The following is a 25707-nucleotide window of genomic DNA, read 5'->3' on the forward strand; positions in this document are numbered from 1 at the left end:
GTTATGGAATTCTCATTGTCTGATGTTTCAATGAGAGGTTCCTCAGTTAGTGAGCAAAGTGATGGGTGCATTTCAGATTGAGTTCCAGCAAGTCATAGTATAATGGTGACAGATCAGGTGCCACAAGAAGTGAATGCTAAGGTCCTATTGGATGTGAGCATCATGTGGAAGTTGCACTGGGAAATTCATAGCACATGACAATTGGGTAATCTAGGATTGACCTCTAAGGGAATCATTGTCTGAGAATGAAGCACCTATCAGCTTTGACCTTGCATGTGGAATAGATACTGTTTCCTGTGTAGAATACATCTTGACCTCTGTACAATTTTAATGAAAGACTAGGTGTAGACACCAGCATTCTGAAAGGGCTAAATGAGGCCTCTTTTTCACCATGCTTGTGTACCCACAGTGGCTCTGCTATATTATTTTTTTTCTTCTTCCAACTCCATCTAAATATTCACTACCCTTGCTTCTAATTAGTTTGTAGGAAATTTAATTATACTTGGATGTCCTTATGCCATCACCTGATAAGTTATGTTTCCAATTCTAAATTGATCATTTTGCCATCTCCTCTTGGACACTTAACAAAGATGGAGCTGATCCATCCTAACGGTATGTTTCCTTTTCTAATTGTTGAGACTTTTCGTTAATGTTAAGCACCTGTGATGATTTCTTATCCTCTGGAGTGCTCCATTCTAGCTTTTCATTTCTACTTAAGATATGTTGGGTTTTGGTCTGATGAGATATTAGCAGTGACATCACTACTTCTCATAGTCTCCAAGTCAGTGGTTGATGGATTGTTTAGGGCTGGCTAGGTAGCAAGTGAGGTCAATGGAAGATACTAATCATTGAACAATTCTCAGAAGCTCTCGTGTACTTCTACACTGTGCTGGGAGGCTCTGAGTTTACTGGAGAGAATCTGTTACTTATTTCAAGGAACCTTTGATGTTGTTGCTGGGGATGGAGCCCATTGCCTTCTGCATGCTAACTGCTGTCTCTGCAACTGAGCTATATTCCCAGGACAATTTCAAGGAATTTTTTGGATGTGTCATTTTCCAAAAGGGATAAGTGATTTAGAGAATAAATGAAAGGAATTTAGAGGGACCTAGCCTTCTTTCTTATAGGGTACTGATTAGTGACTGACATCTTTTGTATACGGAACTTCTATTAATCATCAATTCTTTTTTTTTCTCTTTGCTTTGGTACTTGTTTTCTGTTTGCAATTTCATCAGTCTTTCTTAAGTATATTCAGTGCAGACTACAAAGTAATAGAGATTCATTTAAAATGAAACAATAAGTCACTTTGTGTTTATAGTGGGATCGTGAAACCTGGCCTCAATGCCATCATGGGACCCCCAGGTGGAGGCAAATCCTCGTGAGTATAACAAAATATAAGTAAGCCTTTTCTGTGCAATTTCAGTGTGCTTTAAAAAATCACTTTACAGAGCAGGTGTTGGTTAAGACTTTGCAGTACATTTCCAATCTGGCCCTCAGTCCTAGGGATAAAATGCAGTTAGACTAGCTTATCCCAAGGACCAGAAAGTCTTATTAGGCCAGCTCTACTAACACAGCTTAAAGGAGATAGACACAAAGTGGTTGGCCATATTATAAAACAAGGGGTAGGAAAAAGTAGGGGATAATATTAAAAGTGGGGAGACTGAAGACACAAATCTTAGAAAAAGGAGCACATTGCCTGGCAGGATCCTCCAAGGTCAGACTGCTAGCGGGGGTCACTTGAGAGGACTGTTCTGGATAAGCTAAATTTTTTTGCATTTTTATTTTTGGTCTTTTTGTAGCATATAATGAAAAGGAAGGTGAGAATTGTGTACCTATAGGGATACAGATAAAATTTTATTTAAACCATGTACTTCTTGACTAGTACATTTTCCAGTGCACAAAATTTGGATTCAGGATAACAGATATGGCCTGTGTGGAGAGGAAAAAATAACCCAGAAAATATCTGTCTTTTTATAGGTTGTTAGATACCTTAGCTGCAAGGGAAGATCCATGTGGATTATCTGGAGAAGTTTTGATAAATGGAGTACATCAGCCTGCGAATTTCAGATATAATTCAGGTTACATGGTACAAGTATGTATCAGTGAGTTTGATTTTCATGTTTCCTCCTTTTCTGTGTGGGAAAGAACCTTGGCTTGACAATTTGTGTGCTCTCATATGAATACCTGACATGCTCATGGAATCATCTTTCTGTACAGTAGGTCTTCATAAAATCCCAGAAGATTGATGGTGAAATTAAATGGAAAGGTAGAGAGGATTGGCAGTATGACCTTTTTAGGACAGTGATATCATTCTAGCTGTTGTATCACTTCCAAAAGTGTCTGCTGTTATCCTTTTTGCCCTTCCTTCAAACTTCCGAGTCCCCTAGAAGATGCCTTTGGTGAACTATCATGCAAAAGAATGTGAGATTCACTGGTCTGAGTCATCATAATTACATGTGCTTCATCTGGGTGTGCATTTGTGAATGGAATGACTGCCTTGGGCTCTGTAGCTGTCTGTACTGTATGTAGAGTAACTGCAGTTCACAGATGTTGTTGCTGGGGATCACCTAGAATGCTACACTGGGTATGTTTCTTCTGGGGATTAAGTTACATATATCAGAACGATGGCCTTAGAAAAAACTCTTTGTCTCATTCAAATGCCATTTTTCTTAAGGATGATGTTGTGGTGCACACCCTGTCAGTGAGAGAAAACTTACAGTTCTCAGCAGCCCTTCGACTTCCAACAACTATGACAAATCAGGAAAAAGATGAGAGACTTAACTATATTATAAAAGAGTTAAATCTGGATGGAGTGGCAAATTCCAAGGTAATATGGGAAATAAAACCTGATCAGTCATATCCAGAAAGAGGATTCCTGTGTGGATAACATGATCCTTAGTCATAAATGCATGGTCAAAAGTGGCTGCTTTCTTTAACAATGAGAAAAATAACTAGTTGCATACTGTGAAGGGGGAAATTAAGCAAGAAATAATCCTAACAATGGTCAAATTGAAAGGAAAGTGACCACAACACTCAGAGCGACCAAGAGATCTTTATTGCAGCAGTGCAAAAGAGGAAAAAAATAGAGAGAAAGAAAGAGCAGGGAAAGATAGAAGAAAGAGGAAAAAGAGTAAAGAGGAGAGGAGAGAGGGAGAGGGAGAGGGAAAGCAAGAAGAAAGAGAGAGCAAGAGAGCAAGAGCAAGAGAGAGAGAGAGAGAGAGAGAGAGAGAGCAAGAGTAAGAGCAAGCTTCCTCTCAGCTCTTCTTTTCCTCTCTCCTTTCTTCCATTCTCCTGCCTGGTGAAGGCGATCCCCCACTCACTGTCTTGACAGGGTCACAGTGAGAAAAAGTGTTGGCAAAGCCGCTCTCCCACTGTCTTGACAGGGTCACAGTGAGGATGGATGCTGGCAAAGCCACGCTGGTTGGTGGGCCACCGAAACCATGAGACCCTTTTTTATGTAATTGGGACTTTGCATTTTCATGCTTATGTTTCTCACAGGAGGCATGAGTATGTTAAATGCCAAACAAATTAAATTTCAGATGGCTAGAACATAACAGGTAGTTCATGCCTTGGAGGCTGTTCTACTACCCCTCAGCATATCAAGGACAAAGTAGAAGGCTGTTCTTCTATCTCAGTACATTGTGGACAAGCCTGATAATGGACAACAATCATCCTTTGAAAAGTCATGAGAATTTTAGGCACCACATTGATTAAATCAACTAGAACCCAAGCCCATATTTCTGCCCTCTTAGAAAACCTAATCAGTATGCTTATTTTACAAAGTTCACCACATGTAGTCTCATTTTTACATTTAGGAAAGTTAAAACATATAAATATGTATTTTTCTCTTTTTATAAACTCTTTCTTACTTTACATAGGCATATATGATGAGCATAGTTAATATTGGTGGAAAGTGGATTGATGTTTAGAACTTACTTTCTATTGAGAAAGATTATAAAGATATGAGAACTAGTGCACCTTGACTGAGAAACAAAGAAACTTTGAGAAAGCAGCTCAACCAGTTTTATGAGAATAAATTTAGGAATTAATTAAAATAGCTTTGTAAGACACAGTTTTAGAATAATGTTAGAAATTTTATTTTATTTAGATTCTTAAGTTTAGAAATTCTTAAGTTTTTAGTTGTATAGGTTTCTGTTATGTTTTAAGAATGATTCATAAACTTTAAGATATTTTAAATATAAGATTTAAAGGGACTTTTTTAGATGGAAATTTTAGATTAGAAATAAAGTACAAGTGTACTTTAGGTTAATGATTGGTTAGGAGACTTAGAGTCTGGTTACGTAGTTTGGCATTAGTTAATAAGAAAATAACATATCTTGGGAAAAATAGTAAATCTTGGGAAAATCTGAAAAATGTAAATTAGTGATGTATTTTATTAATGATTCTGTACTTTTAATAATTATATAACTGAAGGACATATCCTGGAAAAAATGTAAATTAATGTTACATTTTTTGTACCCCCAATCATGGTTAAGGAAATGTCATGTCTTGGCAAAGTTTTAAATTATATAATCAATGACGTATTGTGAATCTATAATGATGAGAAAAATTGTAATAAAATATGACCCAGAGAAAGCTGCATTAGCTCTCTCTCTGGAGATTGCTCGAACGGAACGACTCCTGTCTCATCTTTTCGCCGACGCCACTCCTCCTTCAGGACTCCCTGGACCCCACTAGGGCAGGACCCCGGCACCTGCCAATGCATTTCCAGACTCTTATAAGGCAGACATTTTTAGGATTGAGAAGTAGAGTTGTGGGCAAGAGTGACAAAGACCAAGTAACTCCTCCATTTGTGGATGTGCAGGATCAGAGCGAGATGATGAGAAGAGGGTGAGCTTGACAGGTGAACACTCCATACACAAGTTTTGCTGAGCAGACCTTTGGATTTTTGGGTGATAATGAGCTGTTTAGAATATAATGGCTCTGGTTTAATCTGCTGTGATCTCCACTCCAGGAGGCAATGCTGACTGGGGGAGAGTGTTCTGCTGGCAGCTGCTTCCTGTTATACTTACTGAGAATTTTTATGTGAAATATATTTTTGTTTGAAAACCTATGATGCCCCCATTTTCCACGTATTTTTGCTTTGTGACTGATTGAGTTGTCATTATCTTGGTTTTATTTATTGAACTAATGTTGTCGTTCCACTTTGGTAGCTTCTTTCACTCTATTCTTTCCCATTAAGCACTCACTACCTTAAGTTGCTCAAACTAAATATGTGACTTGATAAGAATTGAAGTTGAATTTTCTATCAGGTCTAGCTACTTAGCAGCTCTGTCATGAGCCTCAGTTCACCTATCTGGTAAAAGAGAACCTCCTGTTCCTCAGGGGCCTATTTCCTTGCTGTTCAAAATCATGAGGATAATGACATGAAGTTTCTCTAGCAGGGCTGGCACAGGTTAGTTCAACAAAAGAGAGTGACTTTGGTAGTTTTCTGTTGATAGTGATAATAATCTGTGTTTTAGGTTAGACCTAGAGAATTACAAAAAAGGACTAGTATAGCTGTGGAGCTGATCACTGATCCTGCCATTTTGTTCCTGGATGAGCCAACAAATGGTCTAGACCCAAGCACTGCAAATACTGTTTTTTCACTCCTAAAAAGGTAAGTGCTATGGGAATGTTGTTTTAGTTTTCTATTTTCAACCACTTCTATGTACAGGTGTTCTTATTGCAGGGGATTCTGAAGTAAACTGCAGGATTTTTTCCTTCTTTGTTAGAGAAAAACAATTAACAAAGAAGTAGTAACAAGAAAGATTAATCAAGAGCTTGGGGAAGAAGGCTGTGGTGGGTGTGGGGGGCTCTTTTAAACAGCATGAGGGTCAGGGAAGACCACAGCATGGGCCTGTGAGCTGGAGGAGAGGGAATGGGACCTGAGGGTCCTGGGGAAGAGAGTTCTGGTTGGAAGGAGAACCCCGTGGCCCTGAGGCAGAGTATTCCTGATGTGTATGGAGCATCAGAAAAGCCTCGGAGACAGCACCCAGTGACTGAGGGGAGTGAAGGTTGGTTTCTGTACTGTCATAACAATGCCACAGGCTGTGGCCTGAGCAACAGAAATCACTTTTCTTCTAGCTCTGGTGTCTGGAATTTGAGATCAAGGGGTCCACAGGATTGTTTCTTCTTTGGTTTGAAGATGGCCATCTTCGCCCTGTGTGTCTCTGTCCTAATCTCTCTTAACTGGACACAGTCAGTTGAGAAGCCACCAGTCAATGACATTGTTTAATCTTAAATACCTCTTTAAAGACACTATCTCTAAATGTAGCTACCTTCTGGGATACAGGGGGTTAGGACTTTCACATATAAAATTTTAGGAGGTCACAATTTAACCCATTAGTTAGAATATAATATGAGATAGAGTTGGGTTTGTGGCAGGGTACTTAGTCCTTGAAGGGCATTGTAAGACAAACAGCTTTTCCTGTAACTAGGGAACATGAGAGCATTTGGAGAGTGTCAGAACAGAGCAGAGACTGTGGGGAAGGTTGTGCACTGGACAAGAGTGAGTGAAGGACACTGGGAAGGAGCTGCGGAGGCAGGATAGGGCCTAGGCCAGGATACTCATGGTGAGGTGGTGAGAAGAGCCATCTCAGTTTCCTTTGTGCCCCAAGATCCTTTGCAGAAACAGGCTTTTTCTGGTTTTCCTATTTTTTTTCTCTAATCTAGAAGAGTTCCTAGTCATTCCCTGTCATGTCCTTGCATTCTTAGTTTGACACAATGGGTTAATCTGTTCTTCACTGTTTTAATGATCAAATTATTTCACATTTGGCCAGTGGAATCCACTTCAATGTGGCTTTTGGGTTTTTGTATTTGTTTTTTAATATTCCCCTTATCATCTTCTAGAAATTTTTACTTCTTGATCGCTATAATATTCAAGGTTTATCATGTATTTTTCCTGCAAGAGCTGTTTATTCCAGAGGTCCTGGTTTCATCTGGTATAGTTCTTTTTTATGTCTTTTTTTAATTGATTTTTTAAAAAAATGACAATAGAATGCATTACAATTCTTATTAAACAAATACAGCACAATTTTTCATATCTCTAGTTGTATATAAAGACCAATTTGTTTCTTCCTACATGTACTTTGGTTAGAAGCTAATATCTGGTTTCTTAGTGTGCTCCTTGCTACTGGAGTGGTATTATTTCTATATCCTTAGTAGACAGAACAAGGAACTACATATGTGTGATAAATATGTGTGTGTGTGTGTGTGTGTGTGTGTGTGTGTGTGCGTGTGGTTACACGTACACACACTGTGGATCCAAACCAAGGTTTTGCACATGCTAAGCATCAGCTTTACTAGTGAGCTACGCCCTAGCTCATATGTTTATATTTCCAACAAAAATCATATATAAACATAGATCTACAAGTAATGCTGTTTCTGTTTAAGTATATATATTCAAAATCACATGAGTTCTGTGCTAGTCAGGTTTTCATAATTGTGGCCTAAATACCCAACAAAATCAACTCAGAGCAGAATAAGGTTTGGTGGGGCTCACCGTTTCAGAGGTTCAGTCCATATTCGATTGATGTCATTGTTTTGGATATGAGATGAAGCAGAGCACCAGGACGAAGGACATGGAAGGAGAAGCCGCTTCTTTCATGATGGGTGGCTTGAAGCAGAAAGAAAATGGAAGGGGCTGCAGGGAAGACAAACCCTTCCTAATCACACCACTAGGGCCTACCTCCTCCAGCCACACCCCACCTGCCTACATTTACACCCCAGTTAGCCCATCCAAACTAGGATGGATTGATTAAATTACAGCTCTCCTAATCAAATTACTTCACTTCTAAATATTTCTGTGTTAAATTGAAGCTTTTGAGACACCTTATATTGAAGCCATAACAGCTCATGTTTCTGTCACAATGTAAAATGCATTCAGTCCGTCTCCAGAGTCCCTATAGGCTTAATAGTTCCAGAATTACTCCAAAGTCCAAGTCCATAGTTTTCAGTGAGACTCAAGGCAAACTTCTGACTGTGAGCCCTGGTGACAATATCAAAAGCAAGTTACATAAATCCAATATATGATGGCACAGATTAAATATCCCCATTCTAAACAGGAGGAATAGAGGCATAGAAAGAAGGAACAGAACCCAAACAAGACATTAACCTAGGTGAGCAAACATTTCCTGTAGGTTCATATCCAACATCTGGGCAGATGATGGTGAATTGTTAACTCCAAAGGTCTTGGGCAGCCCCACCCCTATGGCCTTGATGGTTGTGGCCTATATGGCCTCTCTTTTCCTCTGGCTCTGCCTACAGTTAGCAGCTTTCCTTGGCAGACATTCCACATTCCTGGCATCCCTTAATCTCCTGGGTCTCCCTGTAGCTTTGACTTCCTTCTCACAGCTTCATACACCACCCTATCAGGGACTCCCACAGGGATACTGACTCTGCCACACTTTGCCTAGCCTCCCAGGCCTTCCTTTGAAATCTTGGTGGAAGTTTCCAATCCCTTAACTCTAGAATCTTGCATTTACACAGAAACAACCCTGCATGGATGATGCCAAAGATTGCAACCAGCTCAGGTAATAGCTGGGCCCCCTGAAGTGGCTTCTAAGTACCTGTGCCGCCAAGCATGGTGAAATAACTTCCTTGCCCTCCTGCCCTTATAAGTAAAGTGCACCCCCAAGGTCATTTAAATGAGTTTTCACTTCTATATCCTTGAGCTGCAGTTGGTATGGTATTGTGATTCCGGAGATGCAGTCAAGGTGTCTTTCTGTTGTCTTAGTGCCCAGTCCTTAACTTCTCTTTCATGATGGTACCATACCTTTTTGACCACAATTTTACATGTACTTCTCTAGCCAACTTGTAAGTTTTAAAAATCCTCCTCCTTCACTACTTTTTGCTCCTGATTCTAGCAGTAAACCTGGCTACAAACTGCTAGCAATATTTATGCCACTGTCTGATTGCTGTGCATGGAAGCACTGGGCAAGCATTTTACTATAGAGTCACTCCCCAACCTTTTAACTGTCTTGTTTTACACTGTGTAGTGCACAGGCATCCTTGTTTATACAGAGAGCTCTACCCAGTCCTTCTCAAGCACCACTCTACTCATGCCCTGAGTCTGGTTAAATATGTAGATTCTGTTTCTCTAGGACTGAGGTAAAGCCCCAGTTTCTTCCCAGGAGATTCTAAGAGGAGGTCTTCATAGTGATGCTGCTGGTCCTCAGACCACACATTGGGTATCAGGGCTCTCAGGTAATCCCACTTCATGCCCTGAGTCCTTTACCAGCTCCCGATTACCTATGAGCAAAGTTCCAGTTTCTGAGTGAGGGTTTAGCATGGGCCTGTTCTGCTCTCTCTGTACTCACTTTATCTTCCTCGTCCAACACCAGTTCACATTCACATTCACTCACACACACAAAAAAACACTTAGTCCTGAACACTGAGCTTCTTACTCTACTTTCCCAGAGAGATCTTTTTATTTCACACTTTGTTCACCTGGTTATCCTACCATGAGTGATTTTCTCTTCTTAGCTTACCCTCCTGTTGGGCCTTTTTATATTCTACTTATGTCATCTTCAGACTGGGTTATAAGTCTCCTATTTTGATCCTAAGAAACCTTAGTTAATCCTATTCCACATTGTATTCACATTATTGGTCTTATGTCCTGATTCTCTTTGAGGCAGAACATACCCTGCTAGTGTATACTGGGTGGTGATCAAATGCCTAAATTAAAGTGATTCTTGTTGTAAAGTAATTTTTTAATTTTTAAATTAATTTTTTAATTTATATATGACAGCAGAATGCATTACAATTATTGTTACACATATACAGCACAATTTTTCACATCTCTGGTTGTATATAAAGTATATTCACACCAATTTGCATCTTCATACATGTACTTTGGATAATAATGTCATAATATTCCACCATCATTTCTAACCTCCTGCCCACTCCCTTCCCCTCCAACCCCTCTTCCCTATTTAGAGTTTGTCTATTCCTTCCATGATCCCTTTCCCTACCCAACTATGAATCAGCTTCCTTATATCAGAGAACATATTTGGTGTTTGTTTTTTTGGGATTGGCTAACTTAGCATTATCTTCTCTAACTCCATCCATTTACCTGCAAATGCCATGATTTTATTCTCTTTTATTGCTGAGTAATATTCCATTGTGTAAATATGTCACATATAATAAGAATTTTGAGCAGTGGTTTTGGCCTTTGTTTTCTGTACTCATTAGTAATAACTCCTATGAAAGGGTAGTTTTAGCACTATTTATTTTTACCATGAAATCGGACCAGAGTTCAAATCCTAGCCTTTCCCCTTAGTAGAGGTGACCCCTTGGCCATTTACTTGACCTTTAACCCATATCTTTAAAACAATAGTGTAAAAATCTAAATGAGATTATATTTAAAGCATTTGGTACAAATATTATAAGCTTTTTAATTGTGGTGTCAGAGCAGAATAAAAAACAATCCTAAAAAGATAAAAGATATAAGTGGTCAAAGAATAGGGCGTAGGACCTTTGTTTTTTTTTTTTTTTTTTGAATATTTAGTCCATTATTAGCTCTTCAATGTGAGTGTACTTACAGATTACTTGGAGAATTTTAAAAAATATGGGCTCTCTGTACTGACTCCTAGAAATTGGATTTCAGTATCTGGGAAGACATTTCAATATCTGCATTGTCAGTGAACATTCTAGTGGATTCTAGAATGCTGACATACCATACTTAATAACAACATGAAATTTAGTTTCCCCAACTATCATGCTGGTAATGAGACGAAAAGTTTGTAAGAGAAAATTAATTTGAGCCAGAAGCAAATGGTCTAATGATGGGAATAAAGTATTTATAATCAGATGTTTAATAACAAATAGTTTTCCCTTTTTAACTTAGCATTTCTGAGCAGGGAAGAACAATCATCTTCTCCATTCATCAGCCTCGCTACTCCATCTTCAAGCTGTTTGACAGCCTCACCTTATTGGCCTCAGGAAAACTAATGTACCATGGTCCTGCCCAGGAGGCTTTGGAGTACTTTGAATCAGCAGGTGTGGTTGACCTTTTCATGCACTAGATCCTTCCTTCACAGACTCCTGGGGAGAGCAGAGGGGTCAATAGGAGAATGGCTTGATCTCTGTGTAGACGTACCTCAGATTCCACCACTATAAAACATCTTCTGTTAGTTTGGTGCTAAATTTTGGGCACCCAAAATTTTGCTTCATTGTGCAGCACTTGCTTGTTCTGTAGGTCTTTTTCTTTTTCGTATTTGAGTGTGTGTGTGTGTGCTGTGTGCATATGAGTATTTCTCCTGTGTCTTTTTTTTTGCTTCACAGTTGTGATGTTCTTTCCTGAAAGTTAATCATAAACAGGTTGAACCAACAGCCAGTTATTCCACCAATTAAATATTTATGGAAAGGCTCATATTCTTGACCATACAGCAGATTGTGGTTTTAGCTTTCCCACGGACATGTGATCTTGCTCTGCCTTCATGAGGGCTCATGGACATGCTAATTTATTTTCTGGTAACATTATATTGCATATTTATACCCTGAATGGATTTGAGTGATCCTAAATCTGACTTTGATGTACCAAAGTTTTTAGGCTACCTCATTCTTTGTATTTCAGGTTGAATTATGTGATTTTTTTAAAAAAATGGCTCACATAATCTGCTTCATTTTAGAAATATTTGGTTATGATTACAGATGTTTCTCCATGATCTCATATACAATTTAAGTATTCACTAGCTATATTTCTTAATTTTTATTTAATGTCTGTCATTTAAAAATGATCAACCATATATGGGTTTGGGGAATCCAGAGTAGATGAACTTAAGAGTCAGATCTCAGGCCAAGTTCAGATGATTGTGGCACAAGGTGAGTTGAGGTGAGTTCAGGTGTGCTGTGGTGGTCATGTTCTCTCAAGAATGCTGCTCTGGGGATTGGTTGAATATTTGGAAATATGACAGGTAGGCAGATTTATGTGGTGGAGAAACTATTGTTGCTATATGCATCCATTATGGGATTTGGTATATAAACACAGAGCACACTGGACTTAGTATTTAATGCTTTTTTCTTGGACTTAGTTTTAGATTTATGAAGTTCTGATAAGCATCAGGGTATTTTGATAGCTCTTTGGGTTTTATGATTTATTTTATTTGAAGACTAACTAAGTTTGATGTTCTGAAAGGTTAAATTAGGGGAGAAAAGCCAGAAGATGAGGGAGAATTTGTTAGATTCTCTTATACTTAGCCTCATCTCCCTCACCCTCTGGAAGTGAGTCCTCTTTATTTTCTAAGACCATTGGGTTGTGTTCTTAGGTGGCTTTTGTTCTCAGGTTACTCTGGTGAGGAATACCAAAACCCTGCAGACTTCTTCCTAGACATCATTAATGGAAATGTCCCGTCTATAAACAGAGAGGAAGAAAATGAAGGTATGTGGAACTGTTCGATTCACAGATATTTGCCTGATTGGTTTGGTTAATGTTTAACAATATGGTTGGCTGGGGTAGTAGCACAGTGGTAGAGCACTTACTTAGCATGTGTAAGGCACTGGGTTTGATCCTCAACACCACATAAAAATAAATAAAATAAAAGTTCATCAACAACTAAAAAAAAAAAATTAAAAATGTGGTGGCTCATTAAAACATGGCTTTTTGAATTCAGGTTAATGTGATGGTGTCACACCAATCAACAGATAGACTTTGTTGACCATGAGTGCTGGTCTTTTTTAACTTTATTTATTAATGAATATTTATATATTGCTGTCAGTTTTAAAGGGAGTTTCCATTAAAAATAAACGTGCTCGTTTTGATAATATTTAAAAATGAGAATCTTATTTTAATGTAGTAATGATCGAGGAACAGATGTTTATATTAAGAAATATAACTCTGTATGGTAAAAAGTAATTTTAAGAATTAGGTTCCAATCAGTTAGGAAAAGGTTAGTGAATTTGCTGTTTGCCACAAGATATTGACAGAAGTCAGGGCAATTAACAAGTTTATCAATGTGTTTAACAATGCTAGTACTTTTTCAATATTCAACCTTTAGAATTAAGGTGTTAACCAAGAAACAGGAAACAGAAAAACACTTTCAATCAGTTGTTAAATCTGTTAATAATACTTCCCTTCTTTATCCACTTTTATTCCAAAGCCGAGGAGACTGAACAGCTTTTCCAGAGAGAAAAACCAGTAATAGAAGCATTAGCTGAGTTTTATGCCAACTCAGCCTTCTACAGAGACACAGAAGCTGAATTAGAGCGTCTGGCAGGGGGTCGGAATAGCAGGAGTCTGGCCTTCAGGGAGATCACCTGTGTCACCTCCTTCTTTCATCAACTCAGGTGGATTTTCTGGCGTTCATTCAAAAACTTGCTGGGTTTCCCTTCGGTCACTCGTCGTCAGGTAACCTGCAGACTCATAACTGTGCTGTGAAATACTGATGTGGGAGCAGTTTTGTTCTGATGTAGTCTGCCTCAGGATTATGTGTATCTTCTACCCACCCTTCCATCTATTTGTTGTCCCTACTCCATTGAGGATATAGAGATAGTCAACAGGACAGGTAAAAATTAAGTTTTTACTATGGAAACATTTTTAGTGGTTTCTAGGACACTATCAGAAGTTTTATTGTTTAGAAGAGATATAATATATAATCTAGTAGAAAAAGATTTTTGGGGTTCAATCAGGAATTGAACCCAGGGAGGCTTAACCACTGAGCCACATCCCCAACCCTTTTTATTTTTTATTTTGAAACAAGGTCTCTAAGTTGCTTAGGGCCTTACTAAGTTGCTGAGGCTGACTTTGAACTTGAAATCTTCCTGCTTCAGCCTCCAGAGTCACTGAGATTCTAGGCATGAGCCACCATGCTCAGCTAGAAAATGAATTTTTTAATTGAACTAAAAGCAATGTCAGTCACCTTTGGGGTGTTCTATTAGTTGGCGTCCTTCATATATTGATTTATTCCACAACTTGCACGCAGATCATTTGCTGCATTTTGGGGACTCTAATATGTTTGTGAACAAAGTGAGTAAAAATAACAATCTCTGCCCTCATGGAACTTACTTTCTTATCAGGGTAGAGAGGTGGTAATTGGACAAACAAAATATACAGCATCTCAGATGGCAGCAGGACTTTGCAGAAAGTTTAAGCAGAGAAGCAATAGAGAAGGGGAGGGAGAGGGCCAGCAGTTGGTGGAAGAAAGTTGGTTTGCAGTTGAAATCAGGCAATGAGGGACACCTGGTGGCACTTAGTACACCTGAGGGAGGTCTGGGATGTACACTTTCTGACAGAAGAACCTGTAGGCAAAGTGTTCTTCCTTATAATTGACCCTCCTCATTGAGACATTCTAATCTTTGAAAATAGATATTTGTAAATAGATATTTCAAAGAGTGTGCTATTTATACACAGGTAGAAACTAGAGTTAATGAGGCTACTCGTTGTCCCATTATCTTTCTCAACTAAAATGAGATAATAGTCTTTTATCTTTTACACTAGTTCTGTAGTGGTTGTTGATTATCACTCCTTTTTTTTTTTTTTTTTTGGTGGTACAGGGGATTGAACTCTGAGCTTTATGCATGCAAGGCAAGCACTGTACCAACTGAGCTATGTTTCCCAGCCCTCCTTAAGGTTTTTTGTTATTCTTAACCCCTGTAACACACGAAACACTAGTTCTCCCAGTTTATTGGTCTGTTATTTATAAGGGGATTAATTTACTGGTGGTTTTTCAGTCATTTTACTATCAGTCATTGAGTTTCTGCTGAGTACTGAAAGATTACTGAGTACTGAAAGAATATTGTTGGCTCTAATGAAATACTGCTAACTACTTCACATGTACACTGTAAATTTCATATACAAGTTATCACTTTCTGAGCATATCTGAGATCCTATGTCCCCATTTGAATCATGCTGTCATTGCTCCAAATATTTTGATCCCTGTGACATTGGCATTTGTGTTGGAAAACAGGCAATTAGGTGTCCTGTCAACCAAGGTAAAGTTTTATTCTTAGAGAATAAGTTATCTCATTTGGAGACACATCTGGTGATTTAGATCCATCAACCTGGATTTCCCATAATGGAACAGTGAGCTACAATGAGTTGATTCTTTAAGGTGATTCATGCATTTAATTTTTCCTACTTGCCCCTCAAAGTGGTTTATAGTGCTTTGTACAAGACACGTAGATGGTAGTTATGCGCAGAGCATAATTAGAATAGAGTGACTTTCAATAAACCAGGATTGTGTCAGGCTCAGTGTCTTGAGATTGCACATTCAAGCTCTTTGTCCCATCAGTGAACTCAGTTCCCCAAAAGGAATTCCAGCAATTGTCAGAGAAGTAGTAGTCTCTAGAAGACGGGTAGAACCTTGTGGCTCCCTAACATGAGAGGAAAAATCTTGTTCAGGTTTGTAATAGGGATAATGTAGTACAGAAGTATAAGTTTTAGTAAAGGGCCAGATAGCAAATAATTTAGGATTTTAAAATATGAAATTACACATTGACTGGCACAAAACTTGGGAGTTCAGTTCAACTCTGAAAATTTGTTCCCCAAGTGACTTCAGCACTCTGCTACCCTTTGTGGCAGTGCCCGGTTGACACTGAAAGGAATGTTAACTTTCAGAGTCATCTACTCTGTTGTCCAATCAGCTCCCAAAACAACAGATGACTTAATTTTCAATTTAATTTAGAAAGCACACTAATAATATACAGTGTTTTGTATTCTCTTAGGGACTCTGGCCAAGCCATTTAAAGTGTTGATCTCAGTGGAGAGATTTGATTATATAGCCACATATCTTGTAATAATAAATGATGTACAAAAATTTTACCTCTAGGGCTGGGGATATGGCTCAAGTGGTAGCACGCTCGCCTGGCATGCGTGCGGCCCAGGTTTGATCCTCAGCACCACATACAAACAAAGATGTTGTGTCTGCCAAAAACTAAAAAATAAATGTTAAAAATTCTCTCTATAAAAAAAAAATTTACCTCTAATTAAAATTCTTTCCCTTTTCTTTTTCTTTTTGATAAGGTGTATGCCACAATCCTTCTGGCAGCAGTTGTAGGTGGCACTTTTTCGGTGCTCAAAAATGATTGTACTAAAATCCAGAATAGGTAAGTAAATTTTGATCTTTATTTGAGAAAATGCTGTTACTTTTTTCAAACTTGTGAACATCTTTTAATAATTTGAATTTATGGTAAGTATAGAGTAAATGTTACTGTTTAATTCTGGGTAGGATGAGTTGGTACATTAAAACCAAATGGAAGAGTAAGCTTTCTTTTTAACAGATGCATGTATGTATGAATGTCCTAGTAAACTATGTACAACCCTGATTTAGTCTTTTAGCCATTCTTTTTAATTTTTTTACTTGTTCTAATTAGTTATGCATGACAGTAGAATGCACTTTGATACATCATACATAAATGGAATATAACTTCTCATTCTTCTGGTGTACATGATATAGAATCACATCCATTGTGTAGTCATTTATGCACATGGGATAATAATATCAGATTCATTCTACTATCTTTCCTAACTCAATATCCCCTTCCCTCTCTTTAATCCCCTCTGCCTAATCCAAAGTAACTCTGTTCTTCCCTAACACCTGCCTCCTTTATTGTGAGTTAGCATCCACATATCAGAGAAAATATTTGGTCTTTGGTTTTCTGGGGATTTTCTTACTTCATTTAACATGATATTCTCCAGCTCTATTCATTTATTGGCAGATACCATCATTTCATTCTTCTTTAAAGCAGAGTAATATTCCATTGTGTATACATACACCACATTTTATTTATCCATTCATTTATTGAAGGACACCTAGGTTAGTTCCATGGTTTAGCTATTGGGAATTGAGCTGCTATAAACATTGATTTGTCTGAATCTCTGTAGTATGCTGATTTAAGTTTTTTGGGTATAAACTGAGGAGTAGGATATCTGGGTCAAATGTTCGATCCATTCCAAGTTTTCTGAGGAATCTCCATAGTGCTTTCCAGAGTGGTTGCAGCCTCACCAGAAAAATGTGAGTCTATCTTTTCCCCCATATCCTCACCAACATTTATTGTTGCTCATATTCTTGATAACCTGACATTCTGACTAGAGTGAGATGAAATCTTAGAGTAATTTTGATTTGCATTTCTCTAATTGCTAGAGATGTTGAACACTTTTTTCATATATTTGTTGATTGATAATATTTCTTCTGTGAAGTGTCTGCTCAATTTCTTGGCACCTTTGTTGACTGGTTTATGTGTTTTTTTAATGTTAAGTTTTTTGAGTTTTTTTATATATCTTGGAGATTAATGCTCTATACGAGTACAGGTGGTAATGATTCTCTCCCATTCTCTAGGCTCTCTTTTCACATTCTTAATTGTTTCCTTTGCTGAGTAGAAGCTTTTTAGTTTGAATCCATCCCATTTATTGATTCCTGATTTTACTTCTTGTGCTTTAGGAGTCTCGTTAAGAAAGTCAGATCCTAAATTGACATGGTGAAGATGGGGCCTACTTTTTCTTCAATAGACACAGAGTCTCTGTTCTAGTGTCTAAGTCTTTGATTCATTTTCAGTTCAGTTTCATGCAGAGTGAGAGATAGGGCTTTAATTCCATTTTGTTACATATGGATATCCAATTTTCCCAGAACCATTTGTTGAATAGGCTATCTTTTCTCCAATGAATGTTTTCGGTGCCTTTGTCTAGTATGAGATAACTGTATTCATGTGGACTCGTCTCTGTCTCTTCTATTCTGTACCATCAGTGGCATCAAGTACATTTACCCTGTGCAAGTATTGCCACCATCTAACTCCAGACCATTTTTTCATCTTCCGGAGTGGAATCCCCACAAAATAGTAACTTCCCATATGTATTTCTCCTAAGTCCTGCCTAACACCATTCTACTTTGTGTTTCTGAATTTGGACACTCTAGGAACCTCATATACATGAATTCATAGTATTTCTCTTTTGGTGACCGACTTATTTTTCTCAGCATTATGTACTTACTGCTCATTCAAAATGTAGCATGTGTTAGAATTTGGCTTTTCAGTCTGTAAAATAGTTATGTATTTATTATATTTGGTTTACCCATTTATTTACTGATGAAAATCTGGGTTGCCTCCAGGTATGAGCTATTATGAGTAATACAGCTATCGGTGTGGAAATATCTCTTTGAGTCCCTTCTTTCAATTTTGGGGGTAAATATCCAGAAGTGGAATGGCTGGGTCATATGGTAACTTTGGTGATTTTCTGAGGAATTGCCATGCTGTCTTCCACTGTAGCTGCAGCATTTTACATTCTCATCAGTAGCACACAAGGATTCCAGTTTCTCCACATCTCCGCCAGAACGTATTTCTTTATCTTATTAGAGTTCCACTGGATCTTTGTACAACTCCATTTCAAAATTGGATTGTTTGTTGTTGTTATTGTTGAGTTGGAGTTCTTTGCATTTCTGGCTTATTAATCTCTTATTAATCTTATTAATCAGGATCGCTTTCATTTTTATGTATTTTGAAATCCTAGTCAAGCATAATTAAAGGCTTTTGGATGGTTGTATGGTTGATGTCTCTAGTAATCAGCTGACTGAGGATTCTCTCCATTGTCTGCATTTTCTTTCCACAAGTCTTGCTTTCATTACTCCACTTATGAAAACTGTAATCTAATCAGTGCATCCTAGTTTGAATTACTACATGGGTGTTAACTGTAGGTGTGAGGCCAAAGGAGGTCAGTCAATGGAGGGTGTGCTCTGGAAGAGCTGGATGAGTTTATTACACCTGAATCTCCTTTCCCTTTCTCTCTCTGCTTCTGACCATGATTAATTAAAGCAGCACTCATTTACCACATACCATGATGTTCTGCTTCTATACATCTACTTATACTATAATGTTCTGCTTCACTTTGGGTCTAGAGCAATGGACTTTGCCAACCTGGACTAAACCTCTGAAACTATGAGTCAAAAAAACACATTTCCTCCTCTAAGTTGTCCTTGTCAGATATTTTGTTTTCAGCAATGCAAAGCTGACTAACACAAAAATTGGTATCAGGAGTAGGCTTTCTTCATGAAGATGTTTATTGTTTTGCTGGTGGCTTATGCTACCAGCTCCATGGCGCTGGTCCTAGGAGCAGGTGAGAAGGCGATGGACGTAGAGACAATTCTTGTGAACATCTACCTTGCGGTTATGACGGTGAGTGTGAACTGTACTGCTTTGAGAGGGGAATTTTTCCCTTTGTTCCTTCCTGTTCCTTCACCTTTTCTATAAAACCTGCTTTGAGGATTCTGTACATGAGTCTTGGATACTCTCACGATGCCATAGAATGAGATACTGTTTAGAGAATGTATCAGCTTTCCTACTAATATTCTAGTGAAGTTACTAAAACTTTTAACCATATCTTCACTAAAGAGCTTTTAAAAATACTTCTTGGTAACATATTATGAACTATTGATAAACTGGAAACGGGAGTTGTGATTGGGCGATTCCCTCATAAAAACAAAAGTCCTGTTTCTGACTTTCATGTGAGTGTTAGAGAATTTCTAAATGTTTAACTAGCACATGTGTTTTGGTTGGATTCACTACTCTCCCAAGTTGAAGTGAAGCTCTGTGAGAATTGTTACAGTGTGCAGCCTGGGAAGGCTAAGTTGAGTGCTTCTTGTAGTTTCAAAAGGAATGTTTGACAACAGTGGAAAATTCCCACATCTGCAGTACAAGATCACATACTTTCTGGCTTCCTGAGGATCTCTTATATTAATATACTTTTGCTCATCTTTTGCTTTTAATGGTTACTGGGTTCTAATCTTACATGCCCCTAAAATTTGCACTCACACTGATGAATCAACAGATGGATGGAACTAGTTACCACATTTTCCCCCTATGATGTCAACTGACCTGTAGATCTTAGACTGTTAATACACACATCCTATCTGCTACAATTGGAGGATATGTCACTCAATGGTAGATAACTAGCATAAGCTCTTTCTAAAGTATGATTCTTCCATTTCTGAATCTGGCAACTACCAATGTATATCATTGGGAAAGCAGTAAGTGTTGTTTATAGTTTCCATGCAGTCATCTAGTAAATAAAATTTCCTTAAATAAATAAAGATGGTTAGTTTTGCTTGACTTATTTGATGTTTTATAGATTATTAGGCAAAGGTTTCTATACAGAACTTTAAAACCAGTCATAAAACCACATTTCATTGAGTGATATTGTGTTATATGCTTAGCACTTGGTTAGGTCAAGTCTAAGTATATGCAGATATACCACAACCTTGTCCTTGTTCTGCATATCCCAGTGCACCTCACACCCATTAGGCCAAGTGTTATATAACCTCATAACTGTCTTTTTTTTATTTTTTTATTTTTCATAACTGTCTTTTGTGCGTTTCCCACAGTCCTTCCTGGCATCTCCACTGAGATACTGCTTTCTAATAGCTATAATGGGATTAACCACATTTTCTGATGGATTTCATCACCTTATGCTCTTTATCTGTTCCAGGCTTTAGGTTACTTTAAACCTGCATTCAGAACTCCAAATTACTCCTAAAGTCATAGAGAGTGCAAAACTTTGTAAATAACAATCTGAATACATGGAAGTAGAGAGGAGTGTGTGATGTTCAGGGTTATTCTGGTACATTTTTCTAGATTGCCAGGTTCATTAGGGGAACAGATAGTGGAGGCATAATTCAATTAGTCAGTACAGTTGGCCCTTCTTGCCCACCAATTTTTATTGAGAGATTCAACCAACCTTGAATAGAAATTTTCAAAACAAAAATTGTGCCTGGAATGGAACCACCATTTGATCCAGTTATCCCACTCCTTGGTTTACACCCAAAGGACTATTATAGTGACACAGCAACACCAACATTCACAGCAGCTCAACCACAATATCTAAACTATAGAACTAACACAGGTGCCCTTCAACAGATGAATAGATAAAGAAAATGTGGTATATATACACAATTGAGTATATCTTAAAGAAGAATTAAATTATAACATTTGCCTATAAATGGATGGAGCTGGAGCTGAAGAACATCATGCTAAGTGAAATAAGCCAATTTCCCAAAACCAAAGACCAAATGTTTTATCTGATATGTGGATGCTAATTCACAAAAGGGGTGAGGGGCTAAGGAAAAATAGAGTTACTTTGGATTAGGGAGAGGGGAGTGACGGAAGGGGAGGGATTTGGGAGTAGAAAATACAGCAGAATGAATCAGCTATTTTACCCTATGTGCATATATGACTACACAACTGGTGTGATTCTACATCATGTACAACCAGAAGAATGAGAAGTTATAATGCATTTATGTATGATATGTCAAAATGTTTTCTATTGTCATGTACAACTAATTCAAACAAATAAAAAATTGTGCCTATATTGTGTGTGTGTGTGTGTGTGTGTATGTATATATATATATATATATATATATATATATATATATATGTATATATATATTTCCTTTCTCGTCATAATATATTTTCCAAGTTTCATGTTGTATCAGGTATCAAAATATATATTAAAATGATTTAAAACGCACAGGATATGTATATTTAAATCATGAAGAATGTACAGCATTACATATGAGTGTCATGGTATTTTAAAAATATGTGACATGACCATCTGTACATTTTTGAGGCTGTGAGTAGGGGTGGAGTGGTCCTGTAACCAATCCCTGATGGATACTAAGGGATTGAGTGTACTTCCTAATCTTCCATTGTATGCAGTTATACAGAAAGTTGAGAATGTCCTTTTGATAATTAAGGATCCTTCAAATAAGTGAAATACGTAATATGTTTTGTAGTTATATTATTCTTCCTTTAATATAATAAACTGCTGTAGTTATGCAGAGGTACACACAAAGGATTAGGATAAGTGTTTAGAAGTAAGTGGAAGAAATTTCAACGAAGAGTTGATCCTAGCAGAATGTTTAGAAGGTTGTAGGGTTCTTGGAAAAGGTCTTGTCAAGCATTCCTCCTGAAAACACCGAACCAGTCCTGACTCTTGGGTTTTGCTTTTCGTAGATTTTCTTGGGTATAATGCTGAATTTTGAAACGGTAAAGCCTTGGCTCTCCTGGCTCCAGTGCTTCAGTATTCCTTACTGTGGTTATATGGTAAGTTGTCTCCATCTGTTATTGTGGGGGAATAGCTTGGGAAAGCTGGGAACGACCAAAATAAAGCCTAATCATTTCATTTCCTTGGCCGTGAGCTGTGACTCTCTTCCATCCCAGAATTGTGTTTCAGGAGCAATGCATGAGTATTTCCTGTTAGCCTTGGTTAACACAAGGTCAGGGGTTTTTCTGGGGTTTTCCCAGTCACACAATTGTTGGAGGAAGATGAAGGCTGAGGAGAAAGGTTGAAGAAGAAAGTTTGACTCATTAATGAAAAACATTTATGTTTTAGTTCAATAAGGAAAAAAAATGAAGGATGGGAGACTGGAACATAGCTTGTACTATAAGGGAAATTAGAAGAGAAATAAAGACCATAGAATACTCAGAGCCATACTGGTTTTAGCAAGTTAGTCGGCTTCAAAAAGTTATCTGTGACGTTACATAGTGTAACCTGGTCTTGATAAAAACAAACAAGAAAAGATCATTACCATATTTGAACAATGTTCATTGACCATCATTGTATTATTCTAATTATAATGTTTATGAGGTTATATAATTGTAAGAAAAGAAGGAATGAAGTATGGCATAATATAACCAGAGGTTTCCCTTTATTCCAATGTTAACCTTCTTGATTGCCACGGAAAATGCTTTACTTGCCTTGCTGTGACAAAGTTTTCATAGTGAAACTTGGTGTTGTTTTTAGAAGCAATAATAAAGAGTAAACTTGAGGACATAAATGTGATAATTCTTTGGCCATTGGGTTTTGTTTTGTTTTTAGTAGTAGGAATTGAACTCACACCTCACATATGCTAGGCAAGAACTTTACCACTGAGTTACTTTCTCAGTATTTTTAAATTTCTTTTTTTTGTGAAACGGGGTTTGACTACTTGAGTTGCCCAGTTTGGCCTTGAACTTGTCATCCTCCTGCATGAGCCTTTCCACTATCTGAGATTACAGGTGTGCATCTCTGCACCTTGCTTTTGGAAAAATTTTGAAATTTGGAACTGTTTACCTTTCCTTGTTCTCCTTGTGCTATAGGCTTTGCTGCATAATAAATTTTTGGGACGAAACTTCTGTCCAGGACTTAGTACAATGGAAAGCAGTGGCTGTGCCAGCTATGTGATGTAAGTTTCCCTTCAATGTCATAATGAGATTTCTTAACACTGCCACGAGATAAAGAAAGTCCCCTGGGCTTAAAGCTGATATGAGACCTTTCAGGGTCAACAAACCTTTCTGACCCTGTTTTCTCACCCATAAAGTGAATCATGGTGCACTAGTATATGTGCACATATTGTACTTGCATTCTACTACAGTCAAAATTGTATTTAATATGAAGAAATGTTCATTTGGGGACTTTTGAAGGATTGTTTTGATGTTTTGATTGTGGGGTGAATTCTCATTTCCTCAGAACATTTGAGTTTGAAATTGGCTGTTTCATGTTTAACAAGGGTTCATATTCTCTGAGCTGAAAGGATTATATGGAGCCTGAGACCTCAGCATGTGCACAACAGGAAGAGCTAAGTGGGGGATGGGAGCATAAATGGAGTGAACATTGGCCTGAAGAGGCTGGTCCTTTCCTCATCTTGTGCACATGGGAGACATCATGAAATCACAGACTGTACACTTGTGTACACTTGTGTGCCTGTGAGTTTTTGTGTGTGTAAGCTGGAATACCCCCTATCAAAGGATGTGTACTCTCTTAAAGAAAGAACACTTTTCGACAATTGAGAAGGAAGTCCCATTTTTGCATAATGTCATCAAAACAGAAATGCAGGTTATAACAAAATTAGAGGATCTTGGCTTAAAATTTTAGAAATACTTTCCTTTTCTAGGATGTTAATTATTTCATTTTGTTCAGAAATGAATAAGAGAAAATTTGCATATCAATTTATATTTGAAGACTGACAGGGAAACTTCTGTGGAAAGGGGTTTTCTTTACCCTGTCCACTCTCTTTTGTGGGATCTGGTTGTGGCATCTTTGTAATACAAAGTCAGTGCCACACTGCTGATGAGTAGATGGGAAAAGTGGGACAGATAGGGAGAAGCCACCACAGACTTCATGACCATTAAGGCTCATGTTCACAAGAGGAAGGAGGATCTTCCCTTACAGCAAAGAGGAGCCAGGGATGTTTTTTAAACTGCTAAATTCCAGAAGATGCCTAAGAATGGCAACAGGCAACAACTGCAGCTGAACCTGGTGTTTTAGTGTCCGCTGCTTTTCTAACCTGTGCCAGGACCACTCCATCCTGCTGTGCTCTAACTGGTACTTAGGCTGGAGTCTGATTCCTGGCCTTGCTGGTGATGTCCTGTTGCTGAGTATCTGTGATGTTTATTACAGTCTTGGTGCCAGAGCTGCCAGACATGGCTCTTATAGAAGTCCCTTGCTCCCTTCTGGTCCTAGATTTTGAATTCTTAACCTGTATTTTTTGCATGGCTGTCTTGTGGGTGAGCAGAAGTTCAAGGATCTTTATTTAGCCTGGTAAGGGGCACAGTTATCATCAGGTAAAGCTGAGGGTTTCTCATTGGGAGTGAGTGAAAAGTTACATGATCAATATTTCCTTTGAAAGGAGTAACATTAAGGATTTGGAAATGAATGTGTTTGAGAAGTCTAGAAATTTGGTTCCCTTTGTGAATCTGTAAAATTGGCCAAGTTAGTTAAGCCTAATTTCACCCCTCTTTTAAATGTGAATAATATGTATATACTGCTGGATTATGTAGGATTTAACTAGGCTCTTAGGTACAAGTTGCTCAGCATAGTATCCAGCCAAATTGTAAGCACACAACAACTGTTAGCTATTATATGTGAAGGGGTAACTCCTCATAATTTGATTAACCTATAGGTTTCTCTAACAAAGTAGTAGTGAATACAGTCAATATAATTTGATGTTTGGCAGGAATATAGTTAATTTTTTGTGTGTTGAATTTCAGATGTACAGGAGAAGAATACTTGACAATGCTTGGCATTGATCTCTCACCTTTGGGCTTGTAGAAGAATCTTCTGGGTTTAGCTTGTTATGACAATTTTATTCCTCATAATTACCTACCTAAATTTGATATTTCTTAAAAATCATTTTTAAATCCCCCTTAATTTACTATAAATTACCCTCACATTAAAAGCAGCAGCTTGACTTAAGCATCCAATCAAGTATTGTTTTTTGTGTTTGTGTGTATGTGTGTGTGTGATCTTGTGTTCAGTTGCCTTCACAATGTCATTCAGTCACAATTATATTCCATAGAATATATTCACAAAAATCATACATATGAACTCAAGCCCCCAAATACTGACATTATGCATTAGATACTAGTTTGTCTGGTGAGATAATAATCATAGAAAGGAAATCCAGTCCACTTAATCAACCTAAAAAAGGAGAACTGAAGCCAAGTGCAGTTGCACATGTCTGTAATCCCAGTGGCCCAGGAGGCTGAGGCAGTAGGATCACAAGTTCAAAGCTACCCTCAGCAGCTTAGAGAGGCCCTAAGCAACTTACTGAGACCCTGTCTCAAAAATAAGTAAATAAATAAATAAATAAATAAATAAATAAATAAATAAATAGGATTGGGGATGTAGTTCAGTGGTTAAGTGCCCTTGGGTTCAATCCCCAGTACAAAAAAAGGAAAAAAGAAGAAATGAAACAGGTGACAAGCTACTAATACCTCTGGTACCAGTTTCCTCATATTCAAAATGAATAG

At 37.8% G+C, this 25707-nt stretch overlaps 1 protein-coding gene across 1 annotated transcript in view; it reads left to right on the forward strand.

The window, feature by feature from the left end:
- LOC143405768 (broad substrate specificity ATP-binding cassette transporter ABCG2-like) overlaps positions 1-25051 on the forward strand; it is a 39759-nt gene extending 14708 nt beyond the window's left edge. The window contains exons 3-13 of the mRNA XM_077110140.1: positions 1316-1375; positions 1975-2089; positions 2672-2824; positions 5481-5617; positions 10847-10998; positions 12284-12379; positions 13098-13345; positions 15959-16041; positions 21931-22020; positions 23056-23141; positions 24946-25051. Of these exons, the coding sequence (XP_076966255.1) occupies positions 1316-1375; positions 1975-2089; positions 2672-2824; positions 5481-5617; positions 10847-10998; positions 12284-12379; positions 13098-13345; positions 15959-16041; positions 21931-21946 (1060 nt within the window). The 3' untranslated portion in view covers positions 21947-22020; positions 23056-23141; positions 24946-25051. The remainder of the gene's footprint in view (positions 1-1315; positions 1376-1974; positions 2090-2671; positions 2825-5480; positions 5618-10846; positions 10999-12283; positions 12380-13097; positions 13346-15958; positions 16042-21930; positions 22021-23055; positions 23142-24945) is intronic.
- Positions 25052-25707: the final 656 nt, after the last annotated feature.

The sequence above is a fragment of the Callospermophilus lateralis genome, chromosome 8 (genome assembly GCF_048772815.1).
Source record: "Callospermophilus lateralis isolate mCalLat2 chromosome 8, mCalLat2.hap1, whole genome shotgun sequence".
NCBI classification, from domain to species: Eukaryota; Metazoa; Chordata; class Mammalia; order Rodentia; family Sciuridae; genus Callospermophilus; species Callospermophilus lateralis.